Below are 17,454 nucleotides of genomic sequence, written 5' to 3' on the forward strand. Positions count from 1 at the left end.
GTACTCAGAAAACTATACGACATTAACGAAAGAAACTGAGATGACACAAACAAATAGAAAGATATACTGTGCTTGTAGATTGGGAGAATTGATATTATTAAAATAACCATACTACCACAGGCAATCTACAGATTCAATGCAATCCCTATCAAAATATCAATGGCATTTTTCACAGAACCCAAACAAATAATTCTATAAATTGTATGGAAACACACATGATCCAGAATAGCCAAAGCAATTTTGGGAAAGAAGAACAAAGCTGGAGGTATCATGCTTGCTGACTGCAAACAATACTGCAAAGCTATAGTAATCAAAACAGTATGGTACTGGCATAAAAATAGGCTGATCAATGGAAGAGAATAGAGAGATCAGAAATAAACCCACACACTTATGGGCAATTAATCTACAACAAAGGATGCAAAAATACACAATGGGAAAAGGTAGCCTCTTCAATAAATGGTGTTGAGAAAACTGGACAGCTACATGCAAAACAATCAAACTGGACTACTTTTCTATACCATATACAAAAGTAAATTCAAACTGGATTAAGAACTGAAGTCATAAAACTCCAAGAAGGAAACAAAGGCAGTATGGTCTTTGACACTGATGTTAGCATTATTTTTTTGGATCTGTCTCCTCAGGCAAGGAAAACCAAAGCAAAAATAAACTAATGGGATTACATTAAACTAGCTTTTGCACAGTGAAGAAAGGTATCAACAAAATGAAAAGGCAGTCTACTGAATAGAAGACATTTGCAAAGGATAGATCCAAAATATATGCAACTAAACGTCAAAAAACCCCAACAACCCAATTAAAATATAGAGGTCCTGAATAGATATTTTTTCCAAAGAAGACATACAGATGGCCAACAGACACATGAAAAGATACTCAACATCACCAATCATCAAGGAAATGCATATCAAAAACACAACGAGATATCACCTTACACCTGTCAGAATGGCCATTGTTAAAAAGACAACAAATAACGAGTGCTGATGAGGACGTGAGGAAAAGGGAACCCTGGTGCACTGTTTTAAATTGGTGCAGCCACTATGAAAAATAGTTAGGGAGGGTTCTCAAAAAATTAAAAATAGAACTGACAGATGACCCAGCAATTTCACTTCTGGGTATTTACCTCCTCAAAAAAAAAAACAAAAACACTAATTTAAAAAGATATATGCACCCCAATGTTCATAGCAGCATTGTTTACAATAGCCAAGATATGAAAGCAACCTGTCAGTCAATAGATGAATGGATAAAAACGATGTGGTATATATATACAATCGAATATTACTCAGCCTTTAAAAAAAAAGGATGAAATATTACCACTTGCAGTGACATAGATGAACCTAGAGGGTAAAGTAAGTATAGTTAAGTGAAATAATTCAGACAGAGAAAGACATGACATAGATGAACCTAGAGGGTAAAGTAAGTATAGTTAAGTGAAATAATTCAGACAGAGAAAGACAAATATCATATGATCTCACTTACATGTGGATTCTAAAAAACAAGACAAACAAAACAAAATGAAAGCAGACACAGATGCAGAGAACAAACAGAGGTTGTTGTCAGAGGGGAGAAGGTGCAGGGGGCAAATGGGTGAAGGGGAGCAAGAGGTACAAACCTCCAGTTATAAAATAAATAAGACTGGGGAATATAACATACAGCACAAGGAATATGGTCAATAATAGTGTAATAACTTTGTACAGGGACAGTTAGCTACTAGACTTATCAAGGTGATTTCATAATGTATGCAAATGTCAAATCACCACGGAGTATACCTGAAACCAACATAATATTATACATCAACTATATTTCAATTAAAAAAATAAAGTAGGGCTTCCCTGGTGGCTCAGTGGTTGAGAGTCCCCCTGCCTATGCAGGGGACATGGGCTCGTGCCCCGGTCTGGGAAGATCCCACATGCTGCGGAGTGGCTGGGCCTGTGAACCATGGCCGCTGAGCCTGGACGTCCGGAGCCTGTGCTCCGCAACGGGAGAGGCCGCAACAGTGAGAGGCCCATGTACCGCAAAAAAATAGAGTAAAAAAAACCCCACCAAATCTGCAACCAGCTGAGTGATTACCATTTTCTCTCTTAAAATTCTTCCAACTCTTTACAGTCAGGGATATTTTTTAAAAATTGCTTAAGCAATAAGAAATACTAAGTATTTACAAAGAATTATAAGTTTATAGTGAATATTTAAATACTAGGGAACATTTGGGGGTGGTTTTCAAATAACCTAACATTAAGTAAGGCGGAACAAGGTTTTCAAAATTGTTAACTGAAGGACATTTCCCCCATAAAACTCGTTATTTCTTGCAATACCACTCATTGGATTTGTATAAAGTACACAATGTTTTTTCTTGCAGGAATGACCCTTCCACATGCATTAAGATGGCTACTATTAAAAAAATGAAACAGAAAATAACAGGTGTCAGTGAGGATGTGGAAAAATCAGAACCTTTGTGCACTGTTTGTGGGAATGTAAAACACTGTAGCCACTATGGAAAACAGCATGGTGTTTCCGTCAAAAAATTCAAAATAGGGGCTTCCCTGGTGGCGCAGTGGTTGAGAGTCCGCCTGCCGATGCAGGGGACATGGGTTCGTGCTCCGGTCTGGGAAGATCCCACATGCTGTGGAGCGGCTAGGCCCGTGAGCCATGGCCGCTGAGCCTGCGCGTCCAGAGCCTGTGCTCCGCAATGGGAGAGGCCACAACAGTGAGAAGCCCGCGTACTGCAAAAAAAAAAAAAAAAAAAAAAAAAACAACAACATCAAAATAGAATTACCATATGATCCAGTGATTCCACTTCTGGGTACATACCCAAAAGAATTAAAAACAGAGTCCTTCAGGACATATCTGTTCACCCATGCTCAATAGCAGCATTATTCATAATAGCTAAAAGGGGAAAGCAACCCAAGTGTTTAAAAACAGATAAATAGATAAACAAAAATGTGGTCTATACATACCATGGAATATTATTCCATCTTTAAAAAGAAGGAAATTCTGATATACAGCAACTGGGATGAACCTTATTAAGGACATTACATTAGTGAAATAAGCCAGTCACAAAAAGACAAATGCTTATAGTAGGAAGCTACAGCAGTCAAATTCAGAGAGACAGAAAATAGAATAGTGGTTGCCAAGGGCTGGGTGGAGGGGAGAATGGAGAGTTGTGGAATGGGTACAGAACTTCAGTTTTGCAAGGTGAAAAGAGTGCTGGAGATTGGCTGTACTACAGTGTGAAAGTACTTATATCACTACTGAACTGTATACTTAAAAATGGTCAAGATGGTAAATTTTATGTTATGTGTATTTTACCAAAATTTAAAAAAATAGCAAATCACGTTAACAGTAGACCAGCTATGAATACACACTTATAGCAAGGCAAGATCTACAAGTCAAATCATGACCATTTCTCTCCTGGTTTGGAAATGTGTACTGATCTTAAACTTCAACACTATATGTCCATGTTTCATGCTCTCACAATGTCTTCAGACATTGCCAAATGAGTGGGGAAGCAAAATTACCCCCTGAGAACCACTGCTTTAGAATCATACATTGTACATTAGTGTAAAAGTATATATTTTTACATATTGTTGTACATTAAAAAAATTATGCATGTTGTACATTATGGGCAAAGTAAGGGATTTTTCAGGGAATAATTTTCATTACATTTTCACCTTACTCACCAAATTCTGAACCTAATCTCTGTGAAAACTTTGTACTGCATTTAAGCAAAATTCACTTTTTCAGAAACTGGACAAAAAAGCCTGAAACTCTAAAGACTGAAGTTACTGATTTTTTAAAAAACAAAAATATGTGGAATGCAAACTTCAAATTTAGAATATTAGGATCTTTGTCATTTCCAGTATATATTTTTTAGACTCTAGAAATGTCGACCAGATCACTCTCTAGGCACCCCCAAAAAAGAACATTCATTTGGCTTTTTGTCACAGGGTAATCAAGAAAAACTACTAGATTATTTAGAGTGAGATGAACCATACTGGTCTGGTCCTGTGTAGCAGGCTTCTCAGTTCACACTGCATTGTAAGTTGCTGTATACCCAGCACCATGCTTGGCGCACAGAACACTCAAATATTTAAATAAAATGAATGAGTCTTAGCATACATTTTCTTTAAGATTTATTTTAAAACAGGTAACAGTGTAATAAAGAAATACATTCAATAGTACTAAAAAAAATCTACATGAAATATATAATTTCATTAAGGTACAACCAAAATATTTGAAGTGGCACATATCTCCATATTTCAAGCCAGTACACTAGCTTTCTATGTATTTAAACACTAGCCTACTTTAATCTTTAAGAAGATCAAAGGTTTTCCTCTTTGCTTTAGGCCATATTTAAATTTTTAGCATTTCTAAGTGCATATATTTTAAGTATATACTATCATGGCCATGGATTTATTTACCTACTAATTAGGTGGTATGATCAGCACAGAGAATAGTGGAACAAATAGTATCTCTCTTAATCTGAACACAACTGTTCAAACAGTCTGTAATTTATCTGCTTTTCTAGTAGCTTCTCTCCTTGGTTTCCACTGACCTTATGAGCAACTGACTGGTGAAGCCTAGATTCTTTTCACTTGAAAGATTTCCAAGTTAGAGATTGTCCATATTAAACTTGTACCTTCAACTTATTATATTTTGCCCTTGGACAAGTTATTTTATTTTTCCAAATTTCACTTTCCCCAGCTGTAAACTGGAATAACATCACTAATCTTGCAAAAGACACTGCATATAATGTATGTCAGGTACTCAGCATACAACAAATATTTTATCATAAATATTTTAAAAACCTAAACATTCCTCATTTGTTCCCAGTAGATTTCTATCTTATTCATTTCCAGACATTGTTCCATCTTGTCATAATCTTTAGATCTGAATAGGACAGGAGCTTTACAGCACACCATTCAATGCTGAAGAGTAGATTAATGATATTATTCAAAGCTCTTTGAATAACATACATCAACTAGCAAGAATTAGCTACAAATTCACTTACCTATACTATCATCTAGCTGATAATTTCTTATTCCACCCATGAAGATTTCAAGGCTTTCTTAAATAAAGACATTCTAAGTTTGCTACATTCCCTTGATTCACTTTGGTAATAAAAATAGGTTTCCTATTCATTCATCCTATTCATTCATCAAGGTTCAATCACCCATTTCTTAATCTCTGCAGCTGAGATGAACAGTTTCCTAAGGATGGAGGAAGGATTATATTCACCAATAGACAAGTCAATAGTTTTATTTGTTTATCTAATGACACTATGGGGACAGAAGAGTTCCATTTCTAGCTATATATCAAACTTGATACCTAAACCCTTTTCTTCCAACAATACACACAGAAATGCTAGGTAAGGTATAAGAAATATTTTTTAAACACATAGCAGAAGTTGTAAGAAAGGGGAAATCCTTATGGCCAAAAATTTTCAGTTTCAGAAGGAAACTAAAAACCAGAGAGGTAGATGTGTGAGCTGATATTCTAGCTATCCTGGCAAACTTGCCAATCTCATTAACCTATGAATTTCAGCTCTAACATTTGTAAGAGGACTTTAAAAAGGCAGTGGGTAGTAATTAAATGCACCTCCCCTCATGTCCATAAGGTTGGGACACATTCAGGCTTACACTCTCAGTGAAAGGGGAGTCATCGGTAAAACATTCTGCTGACTAGCACAGGGAGATAATGTGGAAGAATGTCTGTCTTGGCCTGGGAGTCTTCTCTCAGTAAATTTATAGTACTCTTCAGGTCAGGAAACCCTGAAGCCAAGAAATTAAAGAAAGAGTGGTCCTCTGTCAGTGATAGCCCTGGAACTATGACATAACCAGACATAAAACTTTTCTGGAAGGAATTATTCTTAACCCAGGTCACTCAAGATCCCCATGAGAAGGTTCTGCTGAAAATAAGCTCACCTTCTAAAGTCACAAAATACATGGATAAACAGCTCACCAATTACAAAAACCAACATATACAAACAAGAGAAACTTAAAGTTAAAAAAAAAAACCCCAACTAGACATCATGAAACAAATAATAGGCAAATCTTAAGAATGATACATACCTAGAAATGGAAAACAACTTTTGAAAGGAGAAACCCAATGAATAGTTTAAAAAGGAGATTACATAGAGACAAGAGAATTCATGAACTAGAAGACAGATATGAAGGCATCATAGAAAGATAAAGTACTGGAAACACAGAGGGCTTAAAAGATAAAGAGAACAGAATGAGAAGGTCTAATATACATTTCTAAAAAACAGTAACCATACTGTGTCTGTGAAATCTGTTCTCCATATCGTAACACCTTCATTACTGAGTAACACTGAGTGATCTTACTACTGAAAATCCAAACATATTTACCATGGTATACAGATGGTTACAATTTTAAATTTATTTTCTTCCTTTTATATATTAATATTTTATCATTCATATAGAATATCCGGGAAACAAGTTTTAATTAAAGCTATATCAAAACTAGCAGTATATTTATTTGTTCTAACTCCTACTAAAGAAAAATCTGCCAGCGCTGCTGCTATACTCATGCTGCTTGCATTTTCAGCTAAAGCAAAAGTCAGTGATTCTACTGAAAATGATACAAGTATGCACTTGAGAAGAAAAAATAAACATTTACCTTAGAAGTAGAGCATGACTGACTGTTTATTTCTAAAGTGTGAGAAAACTGTTCCTTGAGACTATCAAAGTATCTTTAGGTAAATTAAACGTTTTTTAAAAAACACATTAGTTTACTTAGTTCAATATTAATACCTATTTGAAGTATGTGGGTGGGTTAAAAATGAAGGCCAAAATACAATTTCTAAAGGCTGAATTCAAAGGCAATCACATGCTTAATATCACACCCAAGCTTTCCAGCCTGGGAAAAGTCGGCTGAGATTTTTGGGGTCCATGGCCTGTTGTATGAGCAAATTCACCTGTCCACCAACACTGAGCACGGTTCCTTCCTCCACTCCTTTTAGTTTCTCTTGCAGTCTCATCAAGACACGTTCAGCTACTTTGTTGAAACTGTGGTCAATATCACTAATGAAAAAAACACAAAGGTTAATGAGGTGGAACAGTTTAAAGGGCCTTGGGAATAGGAGAATCTGAACAAGTGACAACAGATCCTTCCCCAAAAACTGCTCACCTGAGATTTCGTTTGCATTCCTGGTCATCTGCATTTGGAGTGGAGTGGAGCTCACTTTCATCCTCTGGCCTCTGCTGTAAATACAGAGCTTTCAAAGGATTCATTGTCCAGTCAAAGAGAGGATCATACAGGAGGACCTAGATAGAGAGGACATATGTATTAGAAGAACAATGTGTATTTTGATGATGTATTTAGAAACAGTAGGACCAGTATTATAAAAATAATACAGGCCAGTCACATGGTAGTTGACTGGGATGGAGGGGCAAACTTATCACATGTGCTTCATGTTTCCTTGTGGAGGAAACTATACTAACATGATGTTCTGGGATTTTTCTCCCATCTGCATTCATTCTTTCTCCATTTTGGGGGCTGTGACATCCTTTGACCCATGTTTCCTGATTGGGTGAAACTAATCAATTAAAAGCAGACAAGCACTAGTTCCTCTTTCCTTCTCCCTCTCCTCTTGATCAGTTCTTTGGTAAGAACATTTGCCAAAGCAGAGAACTGCAGGCCCCAACTCTCCCTCAGGTGAGCTGTACCAAGGGATATATTAGACTGTGGGAGCTGGACAGCAGTAGCAAGCCTATTTGGACCTTACTCCTAAGCCATATTCTCCAACAGTTGTATCAGTAATAAACATGACATTTTGATCTCTATGGCTTCTTAAGGCTCTTTCTTTTCCACTCAATTAGTTCCAAATTTGGGTGGAGAAAAAAAGGTATAATTTATTGAAAACTCCTCAAAACCCAAGGTCTAGTGCTATGGTTGGCATCTTAAAATCTACATATGGAGTAGAATTTGAATACTAAAATAACTGGCATGGCCAGAGCAAGTGATTCTAAGTCTTAATTTTAGTAAGTGAGGTCACAGGGATTTTTTTTTTTTTTTTTGCGGTACGCGGGCCTCTCACTGCCGTGGCCCCTCACGCTACGGAGCACAGGCTCCGGACACACAGGCTCAGCGGCCCTGACCCACGGGCCCAGCCGCTCCGCGGCACGCGGGACCCTCCCGGACCGGGGCACAAACCCGTGTCCCCTGCATTGGCAGGCGGACTCCCAACCACTGCGCCACCAGGGAAGCCCGGTCACAGGGATTTTTGACCTCGGCAATACAGAACAGCTAACTGCCCCTGGTGTTTATAAGCACATAATTTTTTAAAAATAGGCCTCAGCAAATGCTTACCATACAAGTCTTAATAATAAGTGAAGACTCAACTCCAGGAGTGCCTGATTTTGCAGGATATTCCAGCATTACAAAGTTGGAATACTTTCTTGCTGCTGCCTTTTTTGTGTTTCTAGGTAGGTCTGCAGTCTGACACTATAAAATGCCCTTAGCATTACACGTTTAATTCCAGGACAAATACTAGATCAGCAGTACCAAAAAGTGGTCATCTGTTTATGCTGTTCTGAGCATCCTCCAGGATGATTAAAAAATACAGAGGGACTGACTCTGAATATATGTGGTTTGTCCATAAATTTAAGGGTTTCTATGGGACTTCAAATTGGCACTGACATGGGTTTAGACTTCAGGGATCCAAACCAGTTTCACTCCCCAAAGGGACATATATTTTATTAACCAACTAATGAAAAGAAATGGGGGTCTCTATTATAAACAGACTATATGGTCTTCTTTGGTTGAAACAGAGAAACAACACAATTGAATTATCTCAAACCCAAGGGCTTGTATTAGGAATCATATTTGCAAATTCTGGAATCAAGGAGGAACTGGAGTAATTAAAAAAATATACTTTAGCTTTATTATCAGAACAGGACTGGTTGAACAAAAAACAAGAAAGGAATACAGATTAAGTTAAAGCAGGGTTTCTCAATCTTGGCACTACTGACATTTTTTAGCTGGATATTTCTTTGGTGTGAGGGCTGTGTGTATAGGATGTTTTGTGGCATCTCTTGTCTCTACCCACTAGATGTGAATAGTACCTTCACATCTCCCCCAGCCCCAATTATGACAATCAAAAATGTCTCCAGACATTGCCAACTGTCCTTTAGAGAGCAAAACTGCACTTGGCTAAGAACCATTGAGTTAAAAGAAGAGATTACCTTAGTAGAATGGATAAAATCTTAGAAGACAGGATGGTCTATTATGAAAAAGAAAATGAGATCTTGAAGGCCAGTAGAGACAAATGTATTGAGAAGGAAAGGGAAATGCAGCCAAGTCACAGTGTTCTTAAAGAGGGTTAGGAAGCGAGAAGTTTTAATTGTTATTATATCAGAAACAGTGACTGTGGCTCAATGAAATCTAACAGAGCAAACGTAATGACTACAAAAAAGGAGACTGAAATGACATTCCAGAGGATTGGGATCCAACAAAACTCCTGAGAAGTACCCTGCTAAAGCTGAAGGCACAAAATCCACAGTGAGGTCAGCAGGGAAGGTTGGGACAACCGCACTAAATTATTTCAGGAAATTCAGACAGATTTACAGAGGGAAGATTAGGCAAATCAGTGTAAAACACACAAAGCTTATAAAAGCTTATAAGTGACACCATTATTGCAGGTGGAGATGCAGTGGCCTGAAACTCCCCAACAGTTTCCATCTTACTCAGTAAAGTCTAAAATCCTCACAATAAGGTAGAAACCCCTAAATAATCTGCCCACTATGACCTCTCTAACTTTATCTCCTACCACTCTTTAAAGAATGAGGCTCACGAGCAATTTGGCATTCAACTAATAAAACTTCTGAAGCCTTGAACGAACTACCCTCTTCTAACAAGTGTTAACTCAGGACATCGGTACTGAAGGAACCCCCACATCTACCCAGACACAAAAATCCTTTTGACTGAGACTGAACAGAGTAAAATACTGGGGAATACATTAAACTTCTTTGGATCTTAAATTAATTTGAAAAGTCTGGATTTTTTGGTCTTAAATGCAAAAAAGCAAGATAATTTGATTTTAGACCTTGATTTCTGCATTACTGAGGCATCCATGTTATCATTTATTCTTGCTGCAGCACCAATGGCAAACAAATGACAATATGTATATGGGAAAAAGGGAAAGCTTTTCCAGCCTTGGGAACAGCACAGCCTTAGAGTTAACTTTATCAACACACTATTGGGACCCATTTTAACTCTCTTTGTACCAAAAATCCATATCGCGACCAGCAGTCCAAAGGGGCTATAAAGAGGACTTTGGTTCATAAAGGCAGCAGACACAGGACCACCCTAATAGACTATAAATTTCACCCTCCTTGGGATATAGTTCCATCCTTGTTGATCACAGGCTTAATGGTTAATGCCAATGAAGCTTTTAAAAAATACAAATGTTCTTGCCTCATTCCTAGAAGTTTAGTTCAAATTTGGTCAACATCAATGTTGTTTAAAAGCAATACAGGTCGGGCTTCCCTGGTGGCGCAGTGGTTGAGAGTCCGCCTGCCGATGCAGGGGACACGGGTTCGTGCCCTGGTCCGGGAGGACCCCAAATGCCGCAGAGCAGCTGGGCCCGTGATCCATGGCTGCTGAGCCTGCGCGTCCGGAGCCTGTGCTCCGCAAGGGGAGGGGCCACGGCAGTGAGAGGCCCACGTACCACAAAAAAAAAAAAAAAAAAAATACAGGTGATAGTAAAGTGCAGCCAGGTCCAGCACCACCAGTTAAAGGAACAAAAAGCTGAAAGAATATAAGGGAGGCATGCTTCAACTCCACTTCCAAGCTTCCCTGTGGAGGACACTCTCCTGATCTCTTGCCCCACATACCCTTTACTAGGACAGAGAATGACTGCCTTGGGTACCCAATTCTCACTTGGGTAGAATTAACGTCATAAGCACTGGAAATTTGCTGGACTTCCTTCCCTTTCTGCCCTGATCAACATGAGGCAGTGATCCTGATGGAGTGTTTATGCCCTGTAGGCCCAAATCCCACTCAGTGGGCTGTTCCCAGGTTAAGACAGCAAAGAGGCACTGAGGTGGCACCAGCAGCAAGCCAGTTTGGCCCTCACTGCTCAGTCATGTTCCTACGGTAACAATGCTGACACTTTGATCTCCATCTGTCTCACTACATGGTTCTGAACCTGGGCATGGGAAAAGGAGATACAACTTATTGATTTCTCTTCAAACTCCAAAGGAAATCATTCTGAAAATAATACCATACAAGGTACCTAAGATGTCAAAGTGCTGATGTATGTATTAAAGACTAGAGGTTACTTATAGTGCTGTAACATTCCAAGAAAGTTGAGGGGGCTGAAGGCCTCAAGTTTCTAAGCCACTATTTACTCTCCTGCTGCCCAGCATCATCCCACCTCATTAAAACAAAGCACTGATCTTCCAATCAGTGCCTTCCTAACAAGATACACAGTCTATTGGGCAGAGAAATAAAGATTTCCTTATAATATACTTTACCTCTACAATGGTTAACAGGGTTTCCTGAGAGTTTCTCATAACCTCCATGGTTTTCTCACAGCACCTACAAACACATTATAAATATGAATTTTATTATACACCAACATTTTCAACATATCTTTACCTCCTATATACTCATGTTTAGTATGCTGAGACTATTCCTGTTAATAATTCCCCAATTAATATCTCAAAGAGCATAGTACTTGGCAGAGTGGGTTTTCAGTAGATGTTTCTGAAATGAATACAAATATATTTGTGAATATGAGCTTAGCATTTATAAGAATAACACAATACTACTATGAAACATTTCTTTCAGTTGATTATTATGGTAATTACAGTTTACTTTGACTAGAATCTGCCCTGTTAAAAGATGAGTATGTAGACTTAAAAAAGAAAGTTGAGTATGTTGGCCTATGCTGGGAAAACTATAGGGAACTGCAAAGTTCTTTTAGCAGAAATTGGTACCAGATCATAAGCTCCTTTAAGATAATTTATATACCCAAGAATGAGCACACAAGAGAAGTTCTGATCAGTAAACAAAGAGTTAGCAAGGACAAAGGTGTGAAAATTAAAGGCGGGTTGCTTCCAGAGGCAGTAAGGGAGGACAGTATGTGTGTCATACTGGGTGAGGTCCCAGGTGGTCTGAAGGAAGGGGAAATAATTACTGCTTTTACCCAAGGTCTTTTTCTTAGTACTGGTAAAGCACTGGAATGTATAATAATTCTAGTAAGGGTGAACTCTATAATCTATAGAAATCAATAATCCAAATAATTTCAACACCAAAAATCATCTGCCTTACCTTACCCTATTTGACTTACCTTCTGAAGACACCTTCTACACCAGTAATGCCCATCCCATCCACAATATCTCTGGTAAGTCTGAAGGGAACTGTTTCAGGAGTAGGAAGGATTTTACCCTGTTCAAAAGCAACTCCTGAAGTAAAAAATACAGTGAGGTTAGGAGGTCCCATAGCTAATTTACTTTCCTCAACTGGTATGTGAACTTTGCAGAGGCACTAAATAATCTGTCACCAATATTCAATCAATACTAAAACACACAGTCATTTATTCTATTTCTGCTCTGCCTGCCTTCTTCATCTCCAGCATTCTCCAGGAGATCCACCTCCAATTTTAAAAAATCAAGTTAAAAAAATTATTTATTGATGTAATTAGAGAATTCTATGTTAAAGGGTGACTTTTAAAAATGAGGTAGTGAAGGGTAGAATTTAAAATGCAGAAGATAGATATATGTGTGTGTGTGTGTATATATATATATATATATATATATATCTTTTATCCACTTTTCCCCAATGGCAACATCTTGCAAAACTACAGTACAATATCATAACCAGGATGCTGACACTGATACAATCAAGATATAGAATATTTCCATCAATACAAGGATCCCTCATGCTATATTAGCCACACCTACTTACTCCCAAGGCCTACCCCTACTCCCTGCTCTTCCAGTAATAACTAATCTGTTTTCCATTTTTATAATTTTGTAATTTCAAGTATGTCAATGGAGTCAAACAGTATGTAACCTTTAAGGATTAGCTTTTTTCACTCAACATAGTTCTCTAGAGAATCATCCAAAAAATGGAAAATAAAATTTTCACCTGGTTCTTTTATATCTCCTATTCCTATGTTGAAACTATTTCTGTGCTGAGACTTAGCACCTTTTCATTTGTTTCAAACATGTTTGTAATTGCTCCTTGAAGTATTTTTATGATGGCTGCTTTAAAATCTTTGTCAGATAATTCTAACATCTTTGTCACCTCAGTGCTGACGTCTATTGTTTTTCATTCAAACTGCAATTTTCCTGACAAATGATTTTCAATGGAAATTTTGACCTTTTTAGATATTACATTATGAGACTCTGGATCTTATCTACACTTCTATTTTTGCTGGCTTTGGGAGTAACCACCTTATTTACTGCTAAGTCGTGGCAGAAGACCAGGTTCCCCACTTGGCCTCCTCTGACATCCAAGAGGAAAGGGGGCTCCTTGCTACAGATTGGTGACACGGGAAGTCCAGGCTCCCCACATGGTTTCCACTGACACCATGGGTGAGCTGAAGGAAAAGCAAGGTTTGAAAAATATAGAGAAGGACGTAAACAGCATAAGTGATACAGTGAGATAGTCTAATGTATTGTTATTGGAGTCCCAGAAAGAAAGGGAAGAATCTGGATTGGTTGTATGACACTACTCTAAGAGAATATAGCAGAAGTGACACTGTGCCAGTTGCAAGCTAACCCTTAACTTCTACTTCCTTCCTCTCGGAGCCCTGAGATGCTTTGTAAGAAGTTCAGGTTACTCTGCTAGACAGAGAGGCCACATGGAGGAGCAATGAAGCATCAAATGTGTAAGAATTCATCTTGGACACTGGCCCAGTTGAATCCTAAGGTAAATTCAGCCCCAGGTGCTGACTACAGCTGTGTGAAAGATCATAAGTGAGAATTTTCCAGCTGAGACCAGTCAACGCATAGACTATAAGATATAGTAATAGTGGTTTTAAGCTACTAAATTTGGGGTGGTTTCTTATGCAGCAACAGATAATCAAAGAGATACACAGAAAAGTGTACAAATCATCAAAGTCATTCAAGTGTGTGGCTAATTGAGATTTTATAAAATGAACAAAACCATGTAACCAGCATTCCAGAAGCCCCACCACATCTCTCTATGAATCACAAAACACCTCTTCAAAGGCTTACCACTATCCTGACTTCCAACACTATAGATTAATTTTATCAGTTTTATATTTTACATAAATGGAATTATACAGTATATATTCTATTGTATCTAGATTCTTTCACTTAACATTGTATTTGTGAGTCTTCCATGTTGAGTGTGGCTATAGTTCATTCAATCTCATTGTTATATAGTACTTCATTTTATGAATACAATAAAATTCATTCATCCATTCTCCCAACCAAGTACTCAACAAGATCAGGCGCGTTCAGGGTGGTATGGCTGTAGACTGTTTATCCATTCTATTTGTGATGGGGGTTGGGACTGTTTCTAATTTGGGGCTATTATGAATAGTACTACTATGAACATTCTTATACACATGCGTGCATTTTTACTGCAGTGGAATTCCTGGGTCACAATTCCCAGCTTTAGCAGATAATGCCAAACAGTATTCCAAACTGGTTATACCAATTTACCTTTCTCATTTATAGATGTGTTTAGCATGGCCTGGACATCGGTTGGCATACTCCTATCTCTACTTTGCAGCTTCCATTGCACTGCCCTTTTGTTCTCATGCAAAATTTCTCTCCTCTATTGAGTTCCCACATTCTGGCTCTAACAACTCCACTCATCCTCATATTTATTATAACCCAACATCTAAGATTTCCTATCAAATTCATTGAATGTTGGTGTGGACCTAGCTCACGATCTTCCTCTCTGTCCTAACTCTGGAATTCATTCTGGGGAAAACCATATAATATTCTTGATCTTCTCTGTTCTAATGAAATTCAATTTACTCTCTCTTAGCAAACCACTTAGCAAAAACTTATACTATAGAACTTATAATCTCCTAAAACTGTACTTTCTAAGAAATCTTAAACTCTACATTTTAATTAAAACCTCTTCTCCTTCTACCCCTTTATTCGTGTTAAATAATCTTCAAACTCACTGAGATTTCTAGTCTTTTAGTCTCTCTTCCTTCCCTACTCAGCTCAGGGTATAGCCTGCAAAGTTGATTACTCTCACTAGTAACTCAAATCTTCTTGGCCCCTTGTTCCTCCACACTTACCACTTCAAACTAGAACTTAAATTCCAGGGATGCTGAGGGTGCTTGGAAGAAATCATATGATGACACTACAAATTTAGGATTATCACCCTAAAATGCCCCTTAAAATGCTTGGCATATCTTTTTTATTTATGCCTTTCTAGTCAGCCGTTGGTCTCATTTCCATGGTACCCACTTTTAAAATTTTATTGTTCTTTTAAGGCCAATTACCATCCCTCCAATTATTAGCAAATAAACATGCTTTCCAGTTCTCAGAGAAAACAGAATAGCAAATATAATTTCCCTCAAATTCTTTCCCCTCTAGCTGAAGACTTTCCTATTAGCACTCATCCTTTCTTCTCTTGGAGGAAAAGCTAACACGCTTCCAGTGTAAAGCCAACTCTACACCTTCACATACTTCATGATTTCCCTTGCTATTTCAATTATCTTTGTCTCTCTCCTGTAAGTATCTCCCATCTTAAGAAAGCAAATGAACAAGAACAAAAAACCCTCAAAACCAAAAGCAGTGGGGGGAGGGGACCAAATGTGTGTCTCCCATCTCTGCAGCAAATTTCTCTTCATTCTTCCCTTACTTCTAAATTTCTTGAAGAACAGTTTCACATTCTTAGCCTACACATCCTTAATTTCCATTTAATCCTTGCCTTTTCACAATCTTACTTCCTCCATTCTATCCAAAGTTTACTAAGATTAATTGTTAAATTCAAAGGTCTATTTTCAGCATTCATCTTATTTGACCTTTCTGTATCAGATACTACTGAGCACAGCACTTCTTCCTCCATGAAAATTTATCCTCTCTTGTCTTCCAAGATATCCCTACCTCTACTTTCTATGACTTGTTGGTTATTCCTCATTTATTTTTTTCTTTTCTGACTCAGCCTTTTTTTTGGCCTCACTGTGCAGCTTGTGGGAACTTAGTTCCCCAACCAGGGATTGAACCTGGGCCCTCAGCAATGAAAGTGCCGAGTCCTAACCACTGGACCACCAGGCAATTCCCAAGACTCAGCCTTTTTAATGCTGAGATTCCTTACAATTCCATCCTTAGTTCTCGTCATCAAGGATGACGTACAAGATTAGAACCTCCTCTAGTCCAATGACTTCAACTAAAATCTATTTGCTGAAAAGTTCTACATCTCTTACTACGTTCAACATCTTTGCTTTCCTATATATTAAACTGTCTACTTCCCCTGGAAATCCCAATAATACCTCAAAACAACATACAAAACTAAACTCATCAGTTTCTTATTCTCTACAAAACCTGCTGTTTTCCTTAGCTAGAAACTTCAGTTAGCTTGGAGTTCCCTCTCCCACTATTTCCACATCTAATATCACTGGTGCAAAATTACTACAAAAATGTCCCCCAAATCCAACTCCTGTTTCATACAACTTTAGTCCAAATCATTTCTTTCATTATCTTGTCTAAACTATTATAACATATCCTAATTTGTTTTCCTACTGCACAGATACTGTTCCCCAAATTATCTTTCCAATAATCAAATAAGATTATGTCCTGATTAAATGTATCTTCATTTACTTCCCGTTGTTTAACAGATTAAAGTTGAAACTTCTTGGCCTGGCTTTTTATAATCTAGTACCAATCTATACCTCAAGCTACTCAACTACATGCAAACTTCACTCCAGCCACATTTAATGTCTCACCATTCCTAAAACATGCTACAACTTCATTATTCCTCCCTTCATATCTGCTCTATCCTCTCTCTAGATTATCCTTTCTTTCTTTGAGATCTGGCTTAAATGTCACTCATTATCCAAGGCAGAATTAGCTACTCCCTCCAGCATCACTGTGTTTATGCTTTTTTTAAAACAATATTTATTGTTTTGATCTCTCTCTCTCTCATACTTGCAATATCCTGGTAGGCAAACAACATTTCTTGATGACCAAATATTTACTGAACAAAGAAACATATCTTTTGTTACTTACCTAAATCTATATGTACAAGTTCTGCTGACTGCTCATTTATCAAGATATTCTGTACATGTCTATCACCAAGTCCAAGTATGTAACCAACTAGAAAAAAAACAATCTGAAATTACTGATATCATCTATTTCTATAACACAAGTAGCCATAATTTCAACCAATACCACTGACTCTATATAATTTTTAAGTAGCTTAGGCTTTTTTGCCTACGTGAAGGAAATTATGTACATAACTGGCCATTTTCAGTTTAAGTCA

At 37.7% G+C, this 17,454-nt stretch overlaps 1 protein-coding gene across 2 annotated transcripts in view; it reads right to left on the minus strand.

Annotated features, from left to right (window-relative positions):
- Positions 1-6,868: 6,868 nt before the first annotated feature.
- Positions 6,869-17,454, minus strand: part of ATM (ATM serine/threonine kinase) — a 133,385-nt gene continuing 122,799 nt past the window's right edge. For both annotated transcript variants that reach the window (XM_065882336.1, XM_065882335.1), the window contains exons 58-62: positions 17,202-17,288; positions 12,326-12,440; positions 11,508-11,571; positions 7,159-7,295; positions 6,869-7,052 (exon numbers count right to left, since the gene is read on the minus strand). In XM_065882336.1, coding sequence (XP_065738408.1) covers positions 6,869-7,052; positions 7,159-7,295; positions 11,508-11,571; positions 12,326-12,440; positions 17,202-17,288 — 587 coding nt within the window. The remainder of the gene's footprint in view (positions 7,053-7,158; positions 7,296-11,507; positions 11,572-12,325; positions 12,441-17,201; positions 17,289-17,454) is intronic.

This window comes from Phocoena phocoena, chromosome 8, assembly GCF_963924675.1.
Source record: "Phocoena phocoena chromosome 8, mPhoPho1.1, whole genome shotgun sequence".
NCBI lineage: Eukaryota > Metazoa > Chordata > Mammalia > Artiodactyla > Phocoenidae > Phocoena > Phocoena phocoena.